The 16,796-nt window shown below is 35.1% G+C and overlaps 4 protein-coding genes across 7 annotated transcripts in view; 2 read left to right on the forward strand and 2 right to left on the reverse strand.

Annotated features, from left to right (window-relative positions):
* LOC107561679 (GSK3-beta interaction protein-like) overlaps positions 1-3,932 on the forward strand; it is a 5,637-nt gene extending 1,705 nt beyond the window's left edge. Inside the window, exon 3 of the mRNA XM_016246151.1 lies at positions 2,550-3,932. Coding sequence (XP_016101637.1) covers positions 2,550-2,708 — 159 coding nt within the window. The 3' untranslated portion in view covers positions 2,709-3,932. The remainder of the gene's footprint in view (positions 1-2,549) is intronic.
* Positions 3,933-5,072: 1,140 nt separating this feature from the next.
* On the reverse strand, positions 5,073-6,761 carry LOC107561678 (epididymal secretory protein E1). 3 transcript variants are annotated; one of them, XM_016246147.1, is made up of 5 exons: positions 6,663-6,761; positions 6,362-6,457; positions 6,178-6,285; positions 5,920-6,092; positions 5,073-5,659 (listed from the first exon to the last, which is right to left on the reverse strand). In XM_016246147.1, the coding sequence occupies exons 2-5, from the start codon at positions 6,441-6,443 to the stop codon at positions 5,573-5,575; spliced, it is 450 nt and encodes a 149-aa protein (XP_016101633.1). In that variant the 5' UTR covers positions 6,444-6,457; positions 6,663-6,761; the 3' UTR covers positions 5,073-5,572. The 3 variants fall into 3 exon arrangements, with proteins under 3 accessions (XP_016101633.1, XP_016101634.1, XP_016101635.1); XM_016246148.1 differs by having other exon boundaries at positions 6,659-6,745; XM_016246149.1 differs by lacking the exon at positions 5,073-5,659 and adding an exon at positions 5,705-5,720 and having other exon boundaries at positions 5,891-6,092.
* Positions 6,762-8,465: 1,704 nt separating this feature from the next.
* Positions 8,466-13,351, forward strand: LOC107561668 (iron-sulfur cluster assembly 2 homolog, mitochondrial-like). 2 transcript variants are annotated; one of them, XM_016246139.1, is made up of 4 exons: positions 8,466-8,585; positions 8,852-9,026; positions 9,123-9,238; positions 12,949-13,351. In XM_016246139.1, the coding sequence occupies exons 1-4, from the start codon at positions 8,524-8,526 to the stop codon at positions 13,121-13,123; spliced, it is 528 nt and encodes a 175-aa protein (XP_016101625.1). In that variant the 5' UTR covers positions 8,466-8,523; the 3' UTR covers positions 13,124-13,351. The 2 variants fall into 2 exon arrangements, with proteins under 2 accessions (XP_016101625.1, XP_016101626.1); XM_016246140.1 differs by having other exon boundaries at positions 8,888-9,026.
* A 2,406-nt stretch (positions 13,352-15,757) lies between these two features.
* LOC107561663 (echinoderm microtubule-associated protein-like 5) overlaps positions 15,758-16,796 on the reverse strand; it is a 124,969-nt gene continuing 123,930 nt past the window's right edge. The window contains exon 37 of the mRNA XM_016246135.1: positions 15,758-15,863. Within this exon, the coding sequence (XP_016101621.1) occupies positions 15,827-15,863 (37 nt within the window). The 3' untranslated portion in view covers positions 15,758-15,826. The remainder of the gene's footprint in view (positions 15,864-16,796) is intronic.

Genomic DNA, 16,796 nt, shown 5'->3' on the forward strand with positions numbered 1-16,796 from the left:
ATATATATATATATATATATATATATATATATATATATAAGGTTATAAAAAAATCAATAATTAACATCGAATGATATGAAACATTATATCGTGATACTTTTTTTAGCTATGTCGCATATATATATATATATATATGGGCTGGGCTATATAGCTAAAAAATGTGTCATGATATAATGTTTCATATCATTCGATAACGTTAATTATTGAATTTTTTTAATAACCTTTTTTAAACCGAGCAGTAGAAGAAAAAAGATTTAAATTTAACCAGTGTATTTTTAAATTACCCAATTTATTGAGTCAGACAACAACTAATTTTAGTTTTAACAGTCAAACATAATACAATTGAAATACATATTTCCTTTCTTATATTTTATATGCAGATTAAATAAGTGTAAAGGAAACATTTGGCCTGTCTCCTGAGGCCACAGGAGGGCACAATGAGCAAAATAAAGTACCTCGTTAAACTCTTTATTCAATGCAATGAAACAACGATTGTCTATTAAAAAAATTACATAATGTCTAAACTAATATTTGTCAAATATGATTTTGTAAATTCCATAAACAATTATCAACAAAATAGCATCATGTATTTATGCAGTGGTTCCCAAACTGTGGGGCGTGGCGAGACTGAGGGATAGTGTACTGTGCGTCTCGAATATGCATTTGTGTGAATGGCTTGGTTTCAGTTTTAACCTAACCAATATCTTCTCTGCATTGAGCTTCTATATTTCTCTAATATTTTGAATGGAAAACGCATCAGAAGCACATCTTGTGCGTTCAACAAAGACAATAAAATGCAACAACGACACTTACATCCTCACCGCATCTCGTGCACCGCTGATAAGGCTCCCTGACACACCTAAAATTCAAATTCACCGTTTTGCATTAGAATGCAAATTTTTATTTTAAATAAATATTCCTTTTTTTGATTCACAGTTTCCTCATCGCAGACGAGCACAGCACTCGTTTCAGCATGTGTTTGTGTGTTCTGTTGCCTGTCTGCTTGTCACTCATAATGTGCCTTTAAACCAAAAAAATATGAAACATCACTTTTTCAATTGTTATCATCAATGATGGTGTACAGTTGATAAATATCGATCACTCTTTTTTTTCACTTTATTTATTTTATCGTCCAGGCCTAATATATACACTGCCGTTCAAAAGTTTGGGATCAGTAAGATTTGTAATGTTTTTAAAAGAATCCTCTTCTGCTCCTCAAGGCTGTATTTATTTGATCAGAAATACAGAAAAAAACTGTAATATTGTGAAATATTGTTGCAAGTTAAAATAATGGTTTTCAATTTTAATATACTTTAAAATATAATTTATTCCTCTGATGCAAAGCTGAATTTTCATCAGCATAATTACTCCAGCCTTCAGTGTCACATGATCCTTCAGAAATCATCCTTAAATTCTGATTTATTATCAATATTGGAAACCGTTTTGCTGCTTAGTATTTTTTATTTTTATTTATTAAATTTTTTTGAACCAGTGATATTTTTTTCAGGATTCTTTGATGAATAAAAAGTTTAAAGAACAGCATTTATTCAAAATAGAAATCTTTTGTAGCAATATACACTACCATTCAAAAGTTTGGGGTCAGAATTTCTTTTTTCTTTTTCTTTTTAAAGAAATGCTTTTATTCAGCAAGGATGTGTTAGATTGATAATAAAGACTTACATTGTTAGAAAAGATTTCTATTTTAAATAAATGCTGTTCTTTTTTATTTTACACATTAAAACACATAAAAAATCTTACTGATCCCAAACTTTTGAACAGGTGTCTGTGTGTGTGTACATATACATATACATATACACACACATATATATATATATATGCTAAATGAAAACACACACACAAAAAAAATCTGGAAATTATTAGAAAAGGATAAAAGGTCTTTAAAAAAGTCATTACACTTCATGGTCAAAAATGACCACCATAGGAAATACTACAATACAGAGCAACTTTTGGCTGTACAACTAAATAATTATGTCTGAAAATACTTACAAAAGAAGCAAATAGAGAATACCCAGCCCTATATTTAAAGTTATATTTACATTTATTTATATGTATCTATCTATTATCTATGGAAGTATCTATTGAGATACCTAGTGGTTACATTGTGGATTTTCTTTTTCTCCCACTAGATGGCACCAATCTGTCTTCCTTGCATTGGATTTTAACTTTGGTCTATAAAATTAAACCCTGTATCAGTTGAAAATAATATATTTTGTACATTCATATTATTTTATATAGAAGGAAATGGTGCATAATCTAGAGGTGAATATTGTGTAATAAAATGAAATCCCCTTAAAATACAGTAAAAATACCCCCCCCCCCAAAAGTTAAAGACTAAATATTATTGAGATGTATAACATATTACATTCATTAATATTTAATTATATATTTCAATATTTCAATTTCATTAATAAAAACATTCATTTCTTTGGTCTGTTTTGACCGCTGAGGATCACATGTGTGACCTCTAAGTGAGGAATACCAGAGGAATCTGTGATCTGTTTCTAAAGTTTCTGCTTGTTATTGTTTAGGTGGTGGGACACGTCTTCGATCAGGTGGATGAGGAGTTGAGCTCCCAGTATCATGAGACTGTTTACTCACTGCTGGATTCTCTCAGCCCCGGATACAGAGAAGCGTTTGGAAATGCTCTGCTACAGAGACTGGAGAAGCTCAAACAAACCGGACAGTGAGGGCTTCAGTATCATTCACAATATCTCTGCTCGCGAACAGTTCAGTGCCGCTCTCAGCTTAAAGCATCAGTGGTACCTTTTTCAGTTTTTAGCCTGTGATATGTTTGAACAGATCTTCTTCTGACTTGCCTGTGATGTTTTAAAGTATTTTACTGTTATTTGGAGAGGTATCATTGCTGTGACACAGATGAATACTCCATTTTTATTCATATTTATGCAAATGAAATAACCCTCAGAAATAGCAACGTGCTGTTTTGAGGACTATCGGGAAATGTTTGAACTAAAGTCTTTTGTGTTCACATACTAGTGCTCTGATTTTGGATGAACTTGGTCCTGCAAATATGAGTTTTAGAGCTCCATACTGTACTTCCTTTAAAAGTACAGCATGGCTCTTAAAAGTATTAACATTAAAAACATATCAGATGCCTTACTACTTTCATTCAGATTTCTAACAATTCAGTTTTCTTTCGTTCAGAATTCAGTTGGTAGTTGTTAATTGAAAATCCTGATACATTATCTTCTCTTCCTTTAGTTTGCTACAGATAATTGAATATCAGACCCCTTTGTGAATGTAAAAACACATCGATTGCTTCATTGTTTTCTTTCTCAATCTGTCAAAATTAGCAGTAAGGATTGAACAGCCAAAAACATAGTGGTGATATCCACTAACACCTCCACAGAGTCATTTTTTTAAGAAAATGGTGACTTTCTTAAACCTGTTTCAAATATCAAAGATGGTGCATTTTAGCACTGAAACAGAAGCTTTATATTTTATATTTGCAGAATCTTTTCCCCCACAATTACATTACATAACAGCAGCATGTTCGACTTTTTGTTGTAAAGAGAAAGACAGTCCTATATATCGGAAAGAACAAACATCTCATATAATAGTCCAATTTTGGTGTTTTTAAAATCTGGTTTTAAATAATGATTTTTATTGAAAGATTTCAAGTTACGCAGAACCCTTGATTTACTGGTCAAAACAAAATGCTGAGTATTGCACTAAGTGAGATAAAGCAGCCATTTGCTGACTTTGTTTGAAAAGGCTGTGTAAAAATATGCTATTAAGTTACATTCCATCTAAGTTCCGTTTTGAGCAGAAGGAAGAGATTCATTTAAATAAATGCATTAATACAGGAAGTTGTTGTATGATGGGTTTCTACCTCATGTTGGGTGTTTATTTTGACCTTTTTAGCATGCCTGTGAAATTGATGTGTGTTTTCAGCTGGCAGGTGATAATGGTATGCTGTTTTGTGATAATAGGAGCAATGAACAGAATTGGTCGTCTGGTTTTAGCAAATTCCTGTGAAACCCAATACTCTCTGTATCTATCCCAGACAAACCTGCTAATTATTTACAGAATGTTTGCTTAGATAACCAAGACGAAAAAGTGTTTCAATGATGTACATGGCACAAATAACTTCTGTACCTGAAGGAATGTTGCTTGCTTTTGTTTAATTGTAATAAAAAGCACATTCAAATGCTACTTTGGTTTGATGATTCAGTTTTGTAGCCAAGTCATATTTTGCACAAGCTTTAGAATTCATGTAAAGACAATGGTTTGTTCTTATAGCTGGTTTACAGTAAAATAATTGTGCAGTCAATGATTATATAAACCAAAATAATGCTACTGTTCGATATGTAAACATGAAAAACAACTGCAAATTCTGCTTTATCATAATAAATTCACGTGTTGCACAGTGAAACACATCTGCCCTCAAACACATGACAGGTGACCTCTCAGAAAGAATAAAGTTGCTGCCTGAGAAAACAGAACTGAAACTGGAGTATTGGACAGTTTGCTCATTTTCTAACAATACACATCTTTACTATCAAAGTATTCATTTCTTTCAAAAAAAATAAAAATACCCCCAACTTTTGAACTGTAGTGTATGTATATTGTTAGAAAAAACCTTCTATTTTGAAAAAAATGCTGTTCTTTTGAACTTTTTTATTCATCAAAGAATCCTGAAAAAAAAATAAAAGTACCACAGGTCCCCAACCACGGAAAAAAAAAAAAAAAAAAGTTAAGCAGCACAATCATTTCCAACATTGATATTCAGTATATAACACTGAAGACTGGAGCAATAATGCTGAAAATTCAGCTTTGAATCACATGAAAGAATAATATTTTACAGTATATTTAAAAAGAAAAGTTATTTTAAATTGCAATTATTTCACAATATTAGTTTTTTTTCTGTATCTTTGATCAAATAAATGTAGCCTTGATGAGCATAGGAAACTTTAAACAAACAAAAAAAAAACATATATATTAAAATCTTACTGATCCCAATCATTTGAACAGCTCTGTCTGTGTATATATTTCCTGCAGGAATCCATAAACAGAAGAAAAACAAAAATCAGTTTACCATAAAAAAGTAGTTTATTTCATTCAGACACATTTGCCAATGTTTTAAGAAAATAAGCTCATATTAAGATGCAGTCTTTATTAAAGATGCTGATTAAAAATTTCAGTAAAACTTTCACAACCAGTTGTTTTAAAAAAAAAACACTTTGATTAGACACATCAGAACACCGTCTAGCCACACAGGAGTTAGTGCACACTTGATTTAATCCACCGGCAATGACCACTGTTTGTCAGCGTCTCGTTCTGGTGAATCATTAATATAACAGAAACAAACGAAGATTAGGCAATTTCTGTCGAGTGGCACTGTGTGCATAGTTAAAGACCATACATTAAAATGACTAATGTGCCATGGTTAGAAAAAAAGTATTAGAATAAATCATAAAATCTGCATCTACTAATATTAGTTCTAAAAGGTCCATAGAAAAAGGCACACATCCAGATGCCTCGGTTCTTAATTGTATCCCTTTGTAAGCATTTTTGGCTTCAGTGTTGGCCTTCAGTTCACAATCTGAACAGGGAACTTGATGCAAAATAAATCTTTGCTGGAGTCGTCTCTTAATTCCCATTCCACGACCAGTTTTATCTAATAAACGAACCAAAAATGAGGAAGTGAATGCATGCAACATTAAAGCATTGTTTAGTACAGGGGTGTCAAACCCACAGCCCTGCACAGTTTAGATGCAACCCTAATTAAACACACCTGATCCAGCTAATCAAGTCAATAAGGCTTATTTGAAAACTAGATGGTATGTGTGTTGGAACGAAACTAGGCAGGGCTGCGGCCCGCCAGGAACTGAGTTTGACACCCCTGATCTAGAGGTAGATGAGGAAGTTCACACTTACTGCTGGATACTCGTTCTTGACGGGTAACTGGTTGACGTAGCTATACGTTTTTTGCGGTTCAATAGGACACTGAATTCCAGATTTGCAGCCATCTGATTGAGGAATAGGGAAGGGGACGGGGATGCCAGCGACCACTCCGTGAACCACAGCTGCACTAGTCTTACTCTCAACACCTAGGGGAAATACAAACATGCTGTTGATTTCCTAAATTTAGATCAGGTTTATCTGAGCTGTTACTACACATGAAAAGCAACTCACCACTGGTGAAGGTTACATTGACCGAGTAGGACTGTCCCTTGTGAAGCTGGCATGGCTGTTGAGAGCAGGGCTGGATGTCAACCTCAGTGACTTTTCCTTCTACTGAGCCTGTAAGGAAAAACAAGATTTAAAAAGACTTGAAGTACAAATACAAAAGTATGAACTTCATAAACAAAGTACTTACCACAGTCCACAAATTTCACCTGCTCGGCGTTAGTGTAGGCGAGAAGAGAAAGCAAAACAAGGCCGAGCACACGGTAGTCCATGGTTCAAATGAGTCCTAGAGAGAACCAACAGAGCACAAACACCCGTTTGACATCACGCTCGATCACATGAGAGTGACTCTCTGTACACTCCCTAATGAAGATGTGAACGTTAATAATTAATACACACAAAACGCAGGAAATAGCAAAACAGGAACGGGCTTTCAGCTCAGTGAAAAAGTTAAAAATACCAACTAACATAATTACAAATTGCTTACACACCAGCCTCTCCTTCAGCCACTTGCTTCCACACCTTGCTTCCTCGTCGCGAGCTCAGAATGAGTGTGTGCTCCAATCCAGCGCTGTCTGTATGGGCGTCGGAATGACGTAAACGCAGTTTCGGCAGCTCTTGACCAATAGCAATGACTCATGGAAGTGGTCTGAAACAACAAGGAGGACATTGTGTTGCCAGATATATCAAAACCCCTCTCTAAGGCTATTATACTCGCTCAGGGATTGAAAAGAGAAGTAAAACGATCTTACTCTCTTGATTGTGTGTGTGTGTGTGTGTGTGTGTACTGGTTTATATATCCTGGTGGGGACTTAAACCTGAATACACACAGACTCATGGGGACTCGTGTCACGGTGGGGACCTGAATTGTGGTCCCCATGGGTGCAAAAGCTTATAAATCATACAGAATGAGTTTTTTGAAAATCTAAAAATGCAGAAAGTTTCCTGTGAGGGGTAGGTTTAGGGGTAGGGTTGGTGTAGGGCAATAGAATATACGGCCTGTACAGTATAAAAACATTACGCCTATGGAGAGTCCCCGTAAGGATAGCTGACCAGACATATGTGTGTGTGTGTGTGTGTGTGTGTGTGTGTGTCTTTCTCATTTTCAGCAGTTGAACTCAATTTTAAATGCCAATAGGACATACAACGTTTGCACATTTGTATTATATCGGGTGAAACCATATTTAATTGAGTTTGAGAGATTTCATGTGTAACAAACTCTGCATGTTTGCAGGAGAGATCACTTTTAGTGTGAATACAGATTGTATGTGCAATTGAATCAAATTGTTTAAAAAAAGACAGTTGTCTCCCCCAAAGCTGTGTAACCTCTGCCTCTCGCCTGCCACTCTAACTGAATAATGACCCTGACTGCATCTAAAATGTAACAGTTTATGGCTCTGGACACATTACAAAAATCTGGCATCTGTTAGGCTCGATTGGGCAAAATGTGAAATTTGAATCATAATTAATGTTACAGTTATCAGCTTATTTGTTCTGTATAAATAAGAGTTTACCTTATTATAAGAGTTATTATTTAATAATATTTTGTATTAATTGTACAAAAAGAGTAACAGATTTAATTAATAATTAAAATGCATGACATAAAACTGAAAATCTTGGTTAACTCTCTGCATTAAATCCATAGACTGTGTAAAAACATGGACGTAGTGCCCGTGACGTCACCCGTAGGTTTCTGAAGAGAGTTTTTGAAGCTCAGAGTGGGCGGAGCCGGCCGTCGCCATCTTGGCAGCGCGTCACCGCGCGTCACTCCCAGATAATCGAAAATGGGCAAAGAGGCGGGAGCAGGTTGCTGAAGCCACGCCCACCTAGCTCGACGGTGGTGACAGCAGCAGCAATCCACCTGTCACTCAAGTGGCCACGCCCTTAATTATGCAGAACTTTAAGGCTTAATATAATTTAAACGGATGAGTTATAAAAAAAAATTCACCCCCTCACAGTTGTCATGAAGGGCAAAATTAGCTATATAGAGCAAAATAATTTTTTGAACCAGGCTGTAAACATGTTTTTTTTCTGCTGATAGATCTTCTTTATGCACCAAAAGCTTGTAACACTCCAAAGAGAAAGGAAAACTTGAAATCGCATCATATCACCCCTTTAAAGCCAGCAATTTAGCTAATAAAGTAATGTTTTTAACGGACCATTTAAAAAGTGCACAAGTACATTTTTATTATTCTTTTTAACCTACAATTTTAATAAACATTTATTTTCAAAAATGAACATGTTTTTAAATGAAAGGGTTAAACCACTGAATCTGGCAACCCTTTCTCTCGCGATCTCTTGATAACAACTCGTCTTGCGCGTGCGCTGTGCTACTGTCCGAGTGTGTCGGAGATGTCGCTCGCCAGGAGACTGCTCAGAAGCGCCACTAAAACAGCCTCATTTCACTTTCTCAAGTATGCACGAATTAGCGAAACGCCACTGATGCATTCAGGATGTGTTGTCTTATATAATACGACTTTGTTTGATGCTTTATCTTCAGATAATAGCTAATCCACGTAGCATAGCTAGCTAGCTTCTTACAAACTTATCCGTTCTGTTACATATCATGCCAAAGCTTTTTAATCTGTTTCATAATTATTTTGTATGTAATATAATCCTGATGTGCATATCAAAACTCCTTGGGCATGCGTTGTTGTGATGAAGGGCATTGTGTGTGCAGCCATTCACCGTCACGTGCGTGTTTGCTGTTGGCCAGAGCCGAGACCGTGAGAACATGCTCAGCTCCTCTCAGCTCCTCCGCGCGCTACAGCAGCGCCTCCTCTACCAAAGAGGAGCATCAAAACCCATCCGGCCGTCCGGCTGAGAGCGTCCAGCTCAGTGAATCCTGTGTCAAGGTTTGAGCTCGCATGCGCTTCATCTGGGATACTTCAGTGATCACATTTTTGGCAGTAATGTAAGACATTGACAAATATGTATTTATTTTCCTCCAGAGGCTCGCTGAGATTATGGAAAAGGGACAGTATCTGAGGATAGCAGTGGAGGGAGGCGGATGTTCAGGATTCCAGTATAAATTCTCAGTGGACACTGTTAAAAATGAAGATGACAGGTAATTGCAAAAAGAAAGCAATATGTATGCACTTTCATCAAAGAGTGTACAAAAAGGACTTGGAAAAGTCAATTTTATGATCTTTTTTTTTTTTTAAACAAAGAGTCGGCGATACTTCACCTTCAGAAAAAAAAATTTCATCAACATCAGGAGGTCAATATTTATGAATTTTGCTAATTTTGCAGCCATTTTACCAAACCTTAAACCATGAGCTGCGTCCCAAATGACGCACTATACACAATGCACTCATACTAGGGCTGCACGATTATGACAAAAATCATAATTGTCGATTATTTCCTTGAAATTGCGATTATTAATTACGATTATCACAATTTACATTGAATGATGTTATATCATTGTTTGAAGCAACCGCATGCCATATTTTTAGATGAAAATAAACAAGTTGAAAACCCTCAAACTGAAAAAACTTGATTGCTTTTCTATAGTATTAAGCCTCAAATGGCATCTATTCATTGTTATGGAACGATATTCCGGAGTATTTTCAAAAGGAATTGCAAATTGTATTTTCAATTGCATTTTAGTGGACGCATAAATTGTGACATAATCCAAATGCAATTGCAAATCCTGCATTAGCGTTTGCATTTTCGCTTTCACGAACGCACAGTGACTGACAAATTTCAAATGAAAAAGCAAGTCCATTTGCAACTGTATTTCCCGTGTCTTAGGAGTTACGAGCCTGTCATATTTAAATAGCAATATTAATTACCACGTCTGCTTTTTCACTCTCGCTGCGTCGCGCACGTAACCTGCCAAAACTCAAATGGAATCGCAATTCCTTTTGCATTTGAGTTTCTGATGTCTACATGGAAAGCTGCCAATCATCGTCAGGGGCGGGACTATACTGGGGGGCGTGTTTGTATTGGGAGGTGACGTCACTCAACCTTCTTGGCACAATACATAATTCTGTCTTTTTTACCCAAAATGTAGCAATTATCCCCTGCTAAGCCCCGCCCCCTCACATTGATTGGCAGCTTTCCGTGTAGACATCAGAAACTCAAATGCAAAAGGAATTGCGATTCCATTTGAGTTTTGGCAGGTTACATGCGCGACGCAGCGAGAGTGAAAAAGCAGACGTAGTAATTAATATTGCTATTTAAATATGACAGGCGCATAACTCTTAAGACATGGGAAATACAGTTGCAAATGGACTTTGCTTTTTCATTTGAAATTTGGCAGTCACTGTGCGTTCGCGAAAGTGAAAATGCAAACGGTAATGCAGGATTTGCAATTGCATTTGTATTATGTCACAATTTATGCGTCCACATATTGAAAACGCAATTGAAAATACAATTTGCAGTTCCTTTTGAAAATAGTCCGGTATATCGTTCCATACATTGGATTGGTTTCTTCTTTAAATAAAAAGTTAAAATATGCATGGTATTATAATGTCATATTACAACTAAAATTAAAACAATGGAAAACCCCTTAAGATAACTTGTAGAAAGAAAAAACGCATCTTAAGCACACAGAATAACATAAGTGGACTTTGAACGATTAATTGGCGCTTTGAACGATTACGTAATTGTGACATCCATAATTGTAATCGCGATTAGAAATTCGATTAATTGTGCAGCCCTAACTCATACACTATGTACTTATGCACTATGTACTCAACCATGTATAGTATGAATTATAGAAGGTTATTTTGTCATTCATAATCGGAGTCTGATAGCCCCTCCCCCTTCGGTACGTAAATAAAGCTGCGACAATTGAGTGCATGAAGTGTTCAACATTCCACTCTTAATTTTTTCGGTTATTTAAGTGCATCCTGCGTGTATTTAAAGTGCACTTTTTCTTTTTGGAATTTTCAGTGTGAACGCACTATTTATACTACAAAACGTCATAGAATAGTGCGTAAGTACGCGATTTGGGACGCACCTAAAGTTCCGAATACAGTTTAAATAAATGATTTCATTATTTTATAGCAATAAACGATAAATAAACATGAGATAATCTTGGATTTAATTATTGTTTATCAGTTTTAATAATAAATAGCTATTGAACTTTTATAAACTGGAAAAATATTTTGTTTATATTTAATTGAGAACAATGGTATTATTCATATATAGCTAGTATTATAAAAAAGGAAAATGTTTTATTTTGTATGCAGAAACTTAACACTGTTGATGCGAAAGAGTCTAAATTGTGTTACTAAATATTTAATTGTTAAATAAATCTGAGGTGAGGTCACCATTTTAAAGAAAGATGAGGGTACAGAATTTTACTAGACTTAAAACTGTTCATGCTATGTACATTTTACAAACGTTGGGTTTGGCTAGTTGACCAAACGTTTCTACTAGTTCTTTCTCTCCAAAGAACATGAGGTTTGTGCCTTTGTTACCAAATCAAAAGTCTTAAAGGGGTCATAGGATGCTACATGCACTTTTACAAGTTGTTTGAACTGAAATGTGTGTTGGCAGTGTGTGTACACAACCACCCTATAATGATAAAAAAATTATTTTTTTTTTAATCTCGTTAAATGTTTTCCCCTTTCTCAAATCGAGCCGATCTCAGATGCCTGTCTGTGTGATGTCACACAGACAGGCCCCTCCCACGATAGTTTGATTGACAGTAGTGTTTCAGCACAGACTGGACTGGTGTCTTACCTCAGACCCGCCCTGAGTGAGCTGTCATCAGTCTGCCATTGCTTCACCGCTGGAGCAGATGTAGACAAGAATGACTCCTAAGCGATTGAGGTGTTCTGTTGTTGGATGTAATAATGAACATAGCAGTCGTCATTTACTCCCGACATCTGAGCCGCTGAACTCGCAGTGGATTACATTGTTTCTGAAGGGAATGCACCCCCGATCTGCCTAAATGCGTCTTATGTTTGCGCGAATCATTCATGATCCAGCCTCATCTACAGAAGAAGTGAGTATAATGTTCTGTAATTAATCTTTGCAAATCGCCTTTCCTAATAATGTGCTAATTAGCAAGTTTCACATGAATGCAGCTAAAGTAAACAGTCTCTCTGAGAGCAGCTCGGAAGAGAGGGGCAGGGTCAGCAGAGCTCATTAACATTTAAAGGGAAATGCTACAAAAACGGCTTGATCTGAAAAGAGCTGTTTTTGACAGGGTAAAAAATGAACTTTTTACACTACCATTGAGAAATTTTAACCAAACTATGTTACAGACTTTTCATTAAGACCCTAACGAATCATATCAACTTGTGGAAAATGGGCATCATATGACCCCTTTAATGTTTGTTAGTGATGGGAGAAACTAACCTTTTTACAGCTTTGAATCAATTAAATCAACTTCTTCGCAAAACGATTCACATTGCAAATGTTTTATTGAAAGTATGATATATTAAATGCAATTAACAAATCATCAGATAACTAATATGAAGTGCCTGTATAACATGTTCTTTGATTAATTTGTAGGATTTTGTTTGTTTTTACGGAGGGCTAAACAGGCCAATCATAGACTATTAACTACTACTCTTCCTTTTATTTGCACAAACGTCTCATTAAAAATGTCTACAAATTTATAAAACTGATCCGAGATCGATAAAAACCAGACACTGGTTCAGTTTTGCTGTGATCCTCCTAACGGCGAACCATCGACATTTTGAAACAGTTGTGACGTAACAAAACCTCAGAAATCCAGTGTGCATACTTGGTAAAACAGCGAAGTGATAATGAATTTGTATTGATCTCTCGCATTTATTTTGGTCTCTTTCTTTCCAGAGTGATTGAAAAGAATGGTGTGGGGATAATAGTTGACCAGGACAGTCTGGAGTTTGTCAGAGGAGCCACTATTGACTTCAGTCAGGAGCTCATCCGTTCTTCCTTTCAGGTGTTGAAGAACCCACAGGCTGAACACGGCTGCTCTTGTGGCTCGTCCTTCTCCGTCAAAATCTGACGCCCATCCTCTCTCCATCACAGCGCTATAGTTTATGAAGTTGTTAATGTGTGCATAGCTATGTGCTTGTTGAAGATCAGCCAAAAGCATGATGATAAGCTAACGTGAGGGGTTCTGATATGCTCAATCTATTAGTATGACCACAGAGGATGTAATAGAAGAAAAACAAAAATCAGACCCTACAGTTGGTGGCGTGTTGTATATAAGGAAGATTGTAAATATATTTCGAATAAAGTTATAATATAATATGATTTGCCATTGCCTGTTAAGATTATTATTTTGGAGGGGAGGGGAGGGGGGGGGGTTGTATTCTCAGGGTCAGTTGCGTAGTTTATCACAGCCTATTATTCTGTGATTTGAATCAGTGTTCAGAGGAATCATGTGATAATGAATAGGTCAGCATTTCTTAAGATACAGCTCAGATATATGTGACCCTGGACCACAAAACCAGTCTTAAGTCACTTGGGTATATTTGTAGCAATAGCCAAAAATACATTGTATGGGTCAAAATTATCTAATTTTTCTTTTATGCAAAAAATCATTAGGATATTAAGTAAAGATCATGTTCCATGAAGATATTTTGTAAATTTTCTACTGTAAATATATAAAAACTTCAGTTTTGATTAGTGATATGCATTACTAAGAACTTCATTTAAACAGCTTTAAAGGTGATTTTTCTCAATATTTCGATTTTTTTTGCACCCTCAGATTCCAGATTTTCGAATAGCTGTATCTCTGCCAAATATTGCCCTATCCTAACAAACCATACATAAATGGAAAGCTTATTTATTCAGCTTTTTCGAAAAATTGACACTTGAGACTGGTTTTGTGGTCCACGGTCACGTGTATATACAGGTGCATCTCAATATATTAGAATGTCGTGGAAAAGTTCATTTATTTCAGTAACTCTAAATTTAAATAACTACATTTAATTTTTAAATCACAATTAAAAGAACCAAAGACTTAAACTACTTCAGTCTGTGTGCATTTAATTTATTTAATACACGAGTTTCACAATTTGAGATAAATTACTGAAATAAATGAACTTTTCCACGACATTCTAATATATTGAATATATATATCTAATATAATATATTGAATATATATATCTAATATATATATATATACATTGCATAAAATGGATTAATCACAATTTAAATACTTTCGGATTAGATTATAAAAAGTGTTGTATGTAAATCTCATATTATCTTGATCATAAGGAAGTTCATTATCGTAGTATATGATGCATTGTTTTATGATGACAAAGTTTTTTCCTGAAGATGATCAAAGCCAACAAATTGTCAAAAGATTTTAAAGGAATCTTCCGTGTTCAAAAGAAGTTAAGCATGATTTCGGCCAAAAAAATAATTTGAACTCTGTCCTCATAATAAGTGCATTACTCTAAACTATATTTAGTGTGATAATTGATATGTCACCGATTTGTATTAAGCCCAAACAATCAATCTACATCACTTCAGAATGAATGTGATTTCAATGAAATCAGAAACTGATTTTTGAGAGTGTAAAGTGTTTTACATGAACGTGTCATATATATTACAATTTTTATTTTTTTTATTAAACTTGGCTTTTAAGAAACATTTCACAAAAATATACAAAAGAATGTCTTTACAAATGATATTTACATTGATAACAAGAAAATCAAAATATGCATTAAGCACATCTCTTTCGGTCAGGATGATACCGAAGGAGAGAAAATGAACCTCGACAATCCAGCTGAGTAAAATCTAATGAAAATAAAAACAATATTAAAAAAAACACTTTAATTCCTAATCAGAATGAATATGATGTTATGAAGGCTTCAGCAGCAAGATGAACAGTGATTTCAGATAAGACAGCATTGACACAAACTCATTTCATTCATTTTCTGAAGGATTGCAATTGCATTACCATTTTTTCTTTTAAACTTCGATCTCAGACATGAAACAAAGCATAAAGTTCATACCTACTCGCACAGATGCACAAAGAGACATCTCAAGTTCACGAATCGAGCTAAAATTGCTACATATGAGGTTAGGAGTGTCATCTATACTGTTTAGGGAGATCACGTTCAAGATCAACATTACCAGACCACTGGACTACCACAGTGAGCAGGTCAAGTATACAGTGCATAGAATGCTTTGGCATGCTGACATCCTAGAATATAACGCCAGTGTTACATTCAGGGAGAAGGCCACAGGAGATCTAAAAAAAACCTCAAAAAGATCCAACATAACTACAACAGAAAACAATCAGGTTATAAATAGAAAACGAGAATCTCCAACAGAAAAACACACCTAAATGAACAAAAATATGGGTAGTTTAAGGCTAATCGTACTTAGCTTGCTACAAGTTCTTTTTAATTTGGAAGAAAGTCTTAAAGAACATTTATACAGATGGACTCCAAAATAAATTACGTTCTGCAACTTGTAGCGCAGAATTTTCTTTTTGTGTGTGTGTGTGTGTGGTGGGGTAAACACATACACATCTGACAGATCTTTTACTGTATGTTGGGTCATGTGACACTTTGGCCCAACTATCATTCAAAAACAGCTGAGTTCAGGTAAAGGTGACGGCTCATTAAGACGCATGGATCTGGCCCCGGAGCAGACAGATGGGGAAATCCTCATTCCACGAGTCAGTTCACTCGTGCTGTCAGCTGGGCTTGTGATGGTTTTGAGGCAGAGGAGAGGAGACTGCATGCCCTCAGTGAGGAGCGTGAACACACCGCCATACAAACAGACTGAAACACACACAGAGAAAATGTAACAACATCATTGTAGAAGCATTTATAATAGTACTTTTAGTGCGACTCCCCAAAATTCTTGGTTCTGATTGGTTAATGACAGCATACTGCAGTGTATAATTAACTGATGCCCAACGGATTTCCTACTGTACTGTAGTTTCATGTCTGTTTATTGTCCATTTTTTATGTATTCATTCATTCAAATTTTACTTGGCAATATGAAAAAAGTTCATTTTGGATCCTAATTTTGCCTCAGTCATGGGTCATTCCAAAATATTTATATACTGTATATACACTACCATTCAAAAGTATGGGGTTAGCAATATTTTAATTTTAGATTTTAAGAAATGAATACTTTTATTCAGCAATGATGCATTAAATTGATCGAAAGTGACAGTAAAGACATTTACATTGTTACAAAAAAATTAATCAAAGAATACTGAAAAAAATAATACTTTTGTGAAAATATGATATAATAAGACATGTTTCTTGAGCACTAAATCAGCATATTAGAATAATTTCTGAAGCACCATGTGCTGAAAATTCAGCTTTGCCATCACAGGAATAAATTACATTTTTAAATATATTCAATTCAATTAAATTCAAGTTTATTTGTATAGCGCTTTTCACGAAACAATTCGTTGCAAAGCAACTTTACAGAAAATTAAGTTTCTACAATATTTAGTAGTAGCTTATATGGCTTTTCTATATTCAAATAGAAAAGTTGAAATTGTAATAATATTTTAGTTACTGTTACTGTTTTTACTTAATTTACTTCATTAGGTTTATTATACTATGTGTGTCTGTATGTGTGTGTATAAATACAGTACATACATATACACACACACGTGTGTATATATATATATATATATATATATATATACATACAGTGGGTACGGAAAGTATTCAGACCCCCTTAAATTTTTCACT

This window comes from Sinocyclocheilus grahami, unplaced genomic scaffold (assembly GCF_001515645.1).
Source record: "Sinocyclocheilus grahami isolate Dianchi unplaced genomic scaffold, SAMN03320097.WGS_v1.1 scaffold787.1, whole genome shotgun sequence".
Classification (NCBI taxonomy): domain Eukaryota; kingdom Metazoa; phylum Chordata; class Actinopteri; order Cypriniformes; family Cyprinidae; genus Sinocyclocheilus; species Sinocyclocheilus grahami.